The following is a 10,703-nucleotide window of genomic DNA, read 5'->3' on the forward strand; positions in this document are numbered from 1 at the left end:
CAGCTTCACGAGCTTTGTGATTTGGTTGCGGACATCAGATTAAGCGATAAGCCAGATTCTTGGGTTTGGAGGTTAAGCGGAAGTGGTGATTTCACTGCAAATGAATTATCGCGCCTGCTTGACTCTAAACTCCTTTGTGTCGGCCTAAATCTTCCGGATACACTTCGAAACAATTTCGTTCCAAAAAAAGTAGAAGTATTTGTTTGGCGTACGAGAAAGAGAAGGATTCCAACACTTATAGAATTGGATAAGCGTGGGATCGACTTGCACACCATTCGTTGCCCTCTTTGTGACGATGATGTGGAATCGGTTGACCACGCTATCTTATTTTGTAAGCACGCGTTCGATGTTTGGTCTAAAGTGTTCGATTGGTGGGGTTTGAATTTGGCTTCCTCTCTAAGTATCAACGAATTGCTCACGGCTTCCCCAAGTATTGCGATGACGGAAGTTGGTTGCTTGATTTGGCAAGCTATGCTTTGGACATGCGGGTACTTCATTTGGTGGAATCGAAATCAAAAGGTCTTCAACAACAATTCTTGGACACCTTCGGTTGCTCTATGTGAAATACAAGTTAGATCATTCGAATGGATCTCGAAAAGATGTAATTCTAAAAAGATTGAGTGGCATGAGTGGCTTCATAATCCTAAGTGTATCATTGTTTAATTTGTTAGCACAACGCCTCGTTAGTTAACATTGTGAGGATAGGATTAAAGCCAATGTCTTGTGAGTTGTAAACTTTGTATTGTTGCTTTGAGTAAAATAAACTCTACTGCTTTTCAAAAAAAAAAAGTTAGAATTAAAGGAAGACGTGTTTTTGTTCAAAAACACATCTCATTGAATTTAGAAATAAGAATTGATGGATGATACACTTGGGAAAGAGGGTAGATATAGATGATTAATAAGAGTAACCAATTTTTCACCAAACTCATGGTTATTAATTTACTAGTAGTGTACCCTAGCTTTTAATTTGATCTCTCAAACTCATACATTTATGATGATCGATACATTCATACTATACATATACATAGATATTATGTATGGACAAAGGTTCACCCTCCAACTTCCACCCCCACCCAACCAGCAATAAATGTACTCGCATTCATTTTCAATTCTATTAATAGAAGTTTTATCACTATCAAATACGTAGTAATGTTCAAAAATAAGTTGACACAAATATAATTAGAAATATTTAATATACAAAATCAAATGATCAAATGAAAACTAAAAAATCACGAGAACTGTTAGAACTCTTAACTACATGATTTTTATAAACATAAACGTAACAAATTCAATATAAAAAGTGGGGAACTTGAACATTTGTTTCAGTGGGACGAAAAATTAGAAATATGAACTTATATATGTTAAGTAAAGAATTTCAAGAGGGGAGAGGGTGTTGTTAGAATTCATTTTATCTAAGTTATTTGTATACTCAAAAGACCAACGTTAAAGAAGACATCAAAGTATTTTGGGAAAAAAGGACTTTTCTTTAGGGGCGCAACTCGCCGCAAAAACTCGCCATTCAAAGTAATTTGATGGTATTTTTAGTGCTTTTCATCGTCACAAAAAGCCGTTTTCACTTTATTGCTTTGACACTTTCTCAAGTTTTCTTGTGTTAAAGATTAATTTACATCCACATTTATATGTGACTAGATTTTCTCAAATAAAAAATTCTTATGATTTAAAATGACGCTATTGCAGTCATTTGAATTTAACGTTAATTATGTACTAGTATATGTTATGTAATTTTATTACTAGTTTGGCTATCTTATGCTCTAAAAGCATAAGATAAGAACAATTTATTACACTCAAAATTTTCATTTATAAATCAAAACTCATTTATTATACTAATTTCCTTAAATTTATACATATTTATTAACTAAGTTTTATATTATATATGAAAAGTTATAGCTCATTTAATAGGTCAAGTTATGATTATATACTAAGAGCACGAGTTAGCTTTTCCCATTTATTACTCCGTATTTAATAGGTCTAAGTTATGATTATTGTAGAGAGGAATTGCAGGGACCTTGATTTATTTTTTATTTATTTGATTTAATCACTCACATATAAATAGTACCCTAATATGTCATGTTGGTTGAAAGAATCTCGATCCTATGTATATTACATTTCATTCCGTATATCTTTCCTGATAACAAGGGCGTGTTGATTTTTATCGCTAAGTCAAATTTTGTTATCAGAATTAGATTGGTGATGATATCAAACACGACAAATAGTATTACGTAGATGTAGATAGCATATGTATCTCTAATGTTATTTATGATGCACAACCGTAATCCTATCTAATCTTTTTGAACCAACATGTATCGAGTATGTCTTTCATATAACGTCACTTTATTTCATGTTTCAACAATACAAACTGTATACAACGTTATGAATATGAATGTTGATGATAATATTTAGTTATAGTTATTGTATAATACATACAATTTAAATTTATTTATTTGTTGAGGAAAGACATAAAATTTTACAAAAAAGATATAAATATAACTTAAAAGTATTCTCCCTTCCCGCCACACACACAAACTTACAAAATAGTACCCTTGTATTCAGTTATTTGACCTTTTAGGTCCTTTTATTTTTACTTCCTAGTAACAAGCAAAAGTAAAACAAGACCCTGAAGAAGAAACCCCAAGCCATTGTGATCCATAAGCAGTCCCATTTACTCAAATCAGTGACACCTTGTTGTTTCAAAAAGTCAGCACCGGTGGTCAAACATGTTGTACTCGTGATGTTATACCCTAATGTTTCACTCATGTTTTCTAACAACTTCAATTTAATCGAGTCATCAGAAAGAGCAAGAGGGCTGTTATCGAATATTTGAGTCCCCCGAGCGAAACATTTATTAGGATCTTGAAACTCGTTGTGTAAAACCGCTTCGTAGGGATATTTCACTAGCGAAATGTAGTGAAACCAGATCCAGTAGTCAGGAATTCGATCACGATTGATGAAGAAACCGCTAAATAGAAGGAAGTAAGCAAGCATTGCTACAACGACAACGAATCCAATCAAAACATGAGGGACAACAGCCGATAAAAACGTCACAAACGAGCTTCCAGCCCAATACGAAGCTAGAATTATCCCGAAATAGAAAAAGAAACCAGACGAGCCCCCATCGAGTCCAACTGCCCAAAAAGTGATGATAGCGAACGCTAACGAGACACAAACGATTGCAGGAATCGCTACAAGCGATTGAGATAAAACATACGACGAACGTCTATAAGCATTGTAAGCGGTTTCTCTCATGAAAATAAAACGTTCTTGGACGAAAATAGGCAACGCATCTGCACACGTGTAGAACGTTGTTGACATCGCGAATGCGAAGAATCCGATTCGTTCCTGAACGCCTTTAGGCGAATCATCGAGCTTCCAAAAGATGGTTGCTAAGATGAAACCAGTAACAATAACTGCACCTAACCGAATCCCAAATACTTCGGGCATCCTCCACGAGTTTTTAAACGATCGCCTCGAAATAACCATCATTTCGAGCCACATAGGATTAGCAAACCTAGGAACTAAAGTAGTCGGGCTAACATCGGTCTCGCCCGAAACTAGCTTTCCCCGAGATACACTCGCGCTAATCGCTTCTTTCAACGATAAACCTCGTGTAGGTGTTTCGTTACCGTTCGGTATACTTCTCGACCGTTTTAATAACTGCCATGATTTGTTGAATTCAACCAGGCTCTTTGTTCCTCCAGGGGAACCTTCTAGTTCTCGGATCAAATCTAACGCGAATTCAGTCCGATTCTCCTTATCAGGAATCGGATGGCCGAAATCAGCAAAAAACGAAAGAAGCATCGAAGGTGAGCCGCTGTAAACAGTCTGTCCTCGAGACAGAAACAATAAACGGTCTAGTAATCCAAGAAGCCGAAAACTAGGCTGGTGTACGGACATGATCACAATACTTCCGGTTTGCGCGATACGTTGCAACACCTTGACAACCATATACGCACTCGTGGAATCAAGCCCTGAAGTCGGTTCGTCTAGAAACAATATAATCGGGTCGTGAATGATATCAATTCCTATTGAAACACGACGTCGTTCTCCACCTGACACTCCTCGATGTCCTTCGTCCCCAATAACTGTATTAGCGGCGCTTCGAAGCCCTAACTGGTCGATTAGGGCTTGAACTCGCTGCTTCTTTTTAGCTTTCGATAGTGAACGTGGCAGACGAAACTCGGCTGAAAACATTAACGTTTCTTCAACCGTTAACATTGGAAACAACAGATCGTCTTGCATCACGTAAGCCGAAATCACCTTTAAAAGGTCCGATTCTAACGGTTCTCCGTTTAAAGTAATTTGTCCTTTTAGTCTTCCTTTAGCGATTCGATTCGCTAAAGCGTCTATTAAAGTAGACTTTCCGGATCCACTCGCACCAAGGACGGCCAGTATCTGGCCGTCCCTTGCGTGACCAGAAATATCATTTAATAAAATTTTATTACTAGATAACAAATTCTCATTGCCAACATGATCCACCGCAGTTGCCGGTACGGCAACGGGTTTATTCCGGCTACCAAATATAGCCGGGATATCAAACTTACCTCGAGTCTTAACGCTATACGTTAAATTTGTAAACGATAGCACAAACGGCAAAGACGGAACAGATGACTCGTCCTTGTTCATATAATTCATTTCTAGAACTTGATGCGACGTCGTATCATCCTGATCATGCTTGGAACCACTAACGTGTTTTAATAACTCACCGAGAGTTGGTGACGCCGGAGCAGACGATTCTGGCACGTCGGCAACTCGTATACGAGCTGACATTTTTTATTAGCGCGTGGTTTGGAGATTGTGATGAAAATCAATTAAATGTATGCAGATCAGATTTATTGGTGTGAAACGTCGTCGTTAGGTTTGGTAATAATTAACAGGTAATGATTGTGTATTGTGATAGGAGAAAAGGAGATAGATCGATCTATATATTTATGAGTGAAAGATGAGCTTCCATATATACACACACATATAGAGAGTGATAGTGGTACTATATATAAATATACATGCTTAGATCATCTATCTCTATCTTTAGGTTTTTGTAGATATTATCATCATTATCATTATCATTATCATATTGATTAAATATATACTCAGTATAAATAATATAATACTTAAAATGTAAATTAGATGGAATGAGTCCTTTACTACTTCTACAAAAAGATTGACTTTTTTTTATCAAGTTATCATTTGTATATTGAAGTTGGTACACTTTCAAATCGAAATAGTGGTATCAAATTATCAATCTTAAATTTGAGGAAATAATTAGCAGACTTTGTTGGAGTACAAAACATAAAAAACCAATTTAGAAAGTAAATAAAGAGAGATTTTGGAGCAATTTTTTTTATGTTTATTCTCAATTGGAAAAACTGATACAATACACTAAATAGATAACATCGACTTAAATACTTAAAAGAATAAACCATAACTTGCTAAGAAATAAGTAGGAAATTAAACTCAAACGGCCCATGTTGCCCATATCTCCACGATCTGATATTTTCCCTTTATCCTATTTATTCAGTCAACAATTAGTCTCCATACGACTTTTCAATAGTGGCGTAACTTGAACCCGACTTGAGATGGAGCGAAACTAATGAAACAGAGGTACACGCTAATTTAGTAATTGTTTATTTAGTGTAAATTTTTTTTCCGAAATTTAGCCGGAGTGGATACCCCCTTTTACCTCCACAATGTTCCGTCTATGCTCTTGAACACATGTGGAGAGTTACTTCACTATCATTATCTCCCCTAATTCTGATGACTATCTTCCAAGTCTTCAACTCTCGTCATCTCTCGCATCTCCTTAAACTTGACTTGTGAAAGTGCTTTGGTAAGTACATCAGCCTTCCGCTTGTTTCCACTTACATGCTCAACTCGGATTAATCCTTGCTCGACGCTTTCACGAATAAAATGGAACCTTGTGTCAATATGTTAGGCGATAGCTAGCCTACGCATTCGGCCTTGCATTCGGCCTTCCATCTAATCAAATCTACGAGCAAGTTTTTAAGCCATAATGCATGACAAGCAACTGAAGCAACAACCGTGAATCTTTTAACGAGATGAAAGTGCTATTGTATGCTGTTTGGTGGAACACCACGTGATCAAGATTCCTGAACAATCAAATAACACCCCAGTTGTACACTTTCGGTTAATAAGGTCCATTCCATGGCTACTATCGTTGTACGCAAGTATCTTGCTATCGCCCCCTTTTACGATATATCAAGCAAACATTTATTGTACCTCTAATGTACCTCAAGATTTGCTTGATCGGTTTGAAATGGCTCTCTTTGGGTGTCCCCATAAATCTACTCATCACCCTTACTGAATAGCTTAAATCAAGCCTTGTATAGAGGAGATATTGGATACTCCCAATCACATTTATGTATTTAGTAGCGTCCACGACGCTACCATTCTCATCTTTGGTCACTTGAAACTTTGGCTCCATTGGATGTTGAGCCATATTACATTCTGCCATGTCAGCCTCTTGTAATATTCTTTTTGCATAGCCACTTTGAACAATCAAAATTCCATCATCGTCTTGTTTAACTTCTATTCACACGCAGTAATACAGCATACCAAGGTCACTCATGACAAACACACTTTGCACTCTTTTGTCAAATGTATCAATATGATCTTCATTTACACTTGTCACAATAAGATCATCTACATACACGCCAATGATTAATTATTGTTTTGTACCTTGTTGATAAATAGCTTTCTCTTGAGGGCATCATTTAAAGCCCGTGTCTTTTAACACTTGATCAAATCGTGTATTCCTGGCCCTAGAAGATTGACACTAATCATAGAGTGCCTTGTTCAATTGGTAAACCATCGTTTCTTTGCGACTGATCAAAAAAAACCATCCTGAATTTCTCCATTCTGGTTTGCTAATTTGACGTCTAGATGATAGGCTCTCCAACCCTCACAAGCTGCTAGTGAAGAATCAATCGTATTTTTTTTTCAATTTGCACTACTGGTGCGAATACTTCCTCAAAATCAACTCCGTTTCGTTGCACGTAACCTTTCGCTACAATTCGTACCTTATGCTTTACAACATTCCATTGAGCTTTTTTCTTCAACTTGAATACCACTTCAATCCTATGGGTTTCTTTCCTTTTGGCAAAGTAGTCAATTCCTAAATTTGATCCTTGTATATTGACTCTAATTCAGTGACCATAGCTTCATTCCAGTAATGATCATCCATTGCTTCGAGAAAAGTTGATAGTTCATCACTAGCAAGCATAACCTCTTCTTTAGATAAACCTTCTCCATCAACGTCATCTTTCAACTAACGAAGAGGTTGTCGCTTCTGAGTCGGTGTGTGAACCTGGTCTTGAGGACTTTCCTGGAAATCACTGTTAGACGATGTACCAGTGAGACTAGAATATTGCATGTTACCTGACCTTCATGAGGTTGCTGTTGATGGTGACAACAACTCAAGAGGACTGCCTTGATCACTTTAGTAGCTTGCTTTTTTATCATAATGATTCTTTTATAACAATTCATTTTCAATAATGGGCTCTAATGTACTTATTCTTATCCGTTATGGACTTGTCTCCACAAGATCAGTTTGATCTACACCCCATTCCCATTTGATCTTTTCTTCAAATATAATGTCATGAGAAACACAAACCTTGTTTTCAATCTGGTTGTACAACCGGTAAGCTTTACTTCCTATTTGGTTTCACGGCTACACCACCTTTACACTTCTGTCATTTAGCTTTGTAAGATGGTTCAGTGGTCATTTTACATGTGCAAAACACCTAAAAAATTTCACATGCCCAAGTGTTGGTTTCTTTCCATTTAAAGCTTCATATGGAGTCACATCTTTTAGACCTTTTGTTGCCACTCGATTTAAGATATAAATTGCATGATGAACCGCTTCTGCACAAAAAGTGCTCCTATATAAAGATCTTAAAGTTCTCAGGTATTGACATCATTTTCAACAGCCCGTTTCATCCCAAGAATTGTTCTATCCCGATGCTCTGCCAAACCATTTTGTTGTGGAGTGTAAGGTTCCATCATTTGTCGTTGTTGTAATGACCATACTCTTCTTGTTAACTTTTACGTTAATTATTCAACGACGGTTACTTGACTTATATGTCTTGCTTTGTTTAGATAAAATTTCTATGTTATTTTTTATTTATAAATATTATTTGTAATATTTATTTGTAGTATATTATTATGTTTAAGAATTTCTATTCTTGAATTTCAGTTTACACTTAACGTCTGTTAGACACCGTTAGTCGTTTTATCATATGGGTTATTGTTGGGACCTAGGCTTTGTAAGATGGTGCCAATTTGTAAAATTTAAAAAGTTTCTTTCTCCCCATGTTCCAAACCAATCGGACTTTGCCCTTTCCTCTCTTGTGTTCCACAGCTAAAAACCACAACCTCACCATCACCTCCATCAATTTTTTTCATCTCAAGATTGTTTTGGATCGTATTCGATAGCTATATCGTGTGTATTTGTCTCCTGTTGCTTCAATTCGCAATTTCTTGCTTATTTGTAAGGATTACACAAACCCTGGTTCATTATTTTTTGTTTTTGATCTTTAGTTATATAATAATCATGTGTAGTGCTTGAGTTGTTGATTATACATGTGAGGATTTGTTGTTTAGGTTAACATCGTGTCGTTTTTTTAAAATTCATATTTGTTTTCTGTTGATGCCGACCTGGGAATAATTTCATTAAATTATAATAAGTTCATATTTGAATTCCTTACATCGAGTAGATGAATTTTCACATAAGATACGTAATTTTACGTTAAACGATTATTAAGTTATGATTTAAATGAATTTTGGTGCATGCCGTTATAATTGATTTGGAATGTCTAGTACGTTTGTTGTTACTGCAACTTTTATGGGTCGATTCAGGTTTTGAAAATATTTATGTAGATTCCCAACTTAAATACAAAGCTTCTCCAATTGGTCTCAACTAATTTGAATGTGGGTGATTTTTCTATAATATAATTAAGTTATTGCAATTATTACTTTTTTATTTTATTATGGAGTACTTTTTTGCTTATTATTTTTTTATTGTTTATAAGGTTCGAGGACAAAGAGTGTAATTTTTTCCCTCACATGACAAACACGTTCCTTTGAAGTCCCGCACGCTCTTTTTGATCGGAAGCGGGGTGGGCAAGTTCAGTCAGTGCTGGCGCCTGCGATAGCGCCGCTGTAGCACTTAAAGAAATATGATTAACGGTCGTTAATGAATTTGACCATATTACCTTCAATTTCACATTTTCCAAATCATAATTCTTTTCAGGTAAAAATTAAAACACGTAATTTTTTTCGGACACTCAAAAAAAGTCATATTACCTTTTTTTGGCAAATATGGTAACATAGTTTACCTTTTCGGCCCATTTGCCTTTTTATTTAAATATAAGAATATAAGATGTCTGTTGAAAATGAGGATAGAAAGCACGTGCTTCTTTGTAGAGTGGTTTTGTGTAACACCCCGTTTTCCTCATGCATGGTATAAAGGTACGTATTTTTACCTTGTAAACGTTTATTATTAGCCGCGAATGATTGTTTATAGTTTAAATGTTAGAAAATGTTGAAAATGGTTTGATCAGGCCTTCTGTCGCGTCTGAAGGTGTTTTAACGCGTTTTGGTTGGTCGCGATACGCGACAAAGCTGAATGGGACGCGACAACTTCTGAAACCCAGTTCTGTCTACCTTTGTAACATCCCGCCTTTTTCCATTTACTTTTACGTTATACTAATTTAAACTCCGTTATATGTTTATAACATCTCCCGTTGATACGCGTTTTAAATTATCTCGTTTAGGTAATTCACGCACCCGAACGAAAGTTGAGGGACTAAACTTGACAAGGGATCAAACCCTTGACTAGGTCAAAGGGTCAAACCCCTTTCACTCATTCATTATCATCTCCATCTCTCTCTCTTCCTCTCTAGCAAGAACACACACACCATTTCCAAATTCATTCAATCATCATCTAAATTCAATCTAGGAGGCTTACAACAAAATAAATTACATATTCGTGATCCTCTCTTCATCCTCTTCATTTTGGTACCAACTTCATCTCGTTTGGGTAACATTTCTAAAACTCTAGATTTCTCTAAATTCATGTTTTTGACTTGAAATGGTGTTAGTTAGTGTCTATGGCTCATTGTGATGTCGTATATGTAATTTGTATGCTCGATCTCGTTGTTTTAGTATAACTAGCATGAACTTGAATTTTGGTGTGTTGTTCTTGAATTTTTGGATGATCATATGTTGTTAGATGTTAAAAGTTCATGTTCTAATTGTGCTCCTAGTATCACTAGCTTCAATTTGATGTGTAGGTTGATTAAGAAAACTTCAAAAGCATGATTATTGATTTTGAGATGTTTGACTAGGGTTTGATGGTTCTTGACATGAATTTTTGGATGCTTGAATGCCATGGAATGTTAATTGTTAGTGTTTAGTTGTAATGTATGCCTCATTACCTTCAAAACGGCATATCATATGTGAGAATTGGATTCCCGAAACTCAAAATGCATTTGATGAACTTGAAAATTTGAAAATAGACTTTTATTGATCACTTGACGAGAAATCGGTTGTTGAAAATGATGTTTTTGATTGATGATACATGTTTAGTTGTGTTCCTTGTCAAAAGAGCTTTCCAACGGTATAAGACACGCCTTCTAGTTGTTTACGGTTTGCGTTTTATGGTTGTTTGA

At 35.9% G+C, this 10,703-nt stretch overlaps 1 protein-coding gene across 1 annotated transcript; it reads right to left on the reverse strand.

Annotated features, from left to right (window-relative positions):
- Window positions 1-2,462: 2,462 nt before the first annotated feature.
- LOC139895909 (ABC transporter G family member 6-like) lies at window positions 2,463-4,921 on the reverse strand. Its single transcript, XM_071878454.1, has one exon. The coding sequence runs from the start codon at window positions 4,783-4,785 to the stop codon at window positions 2,584-2,586; it is 2,202 nt and encodes a 733-aa protein (XP_071734555.1). The 5' UTR covers window positions 4,786-4,921; the 3' UTR covers window positions 2,463-2,583.
- Between the last annotated feature and the right edge of the window lie 5,782 nt (window positions 4,922-10,703).

This window comes from Rutidosis leptorrhynchoides, chromosome 3, assembly GCF_046630445.1.
Source record: "Rutidosis leptorrhynchoides isolate AG116_Rl617_1_P2 chromosome 3, CSIRO_AGI_Rlap_v1, whole genome shotgun sequence".
NCBI lineage: Eukaryota > Viridiplantae > Streptophyta > Magnoliopsida > Asterales > Asteraceae > Rutidosis > Rutidosis leptorrhynchoides.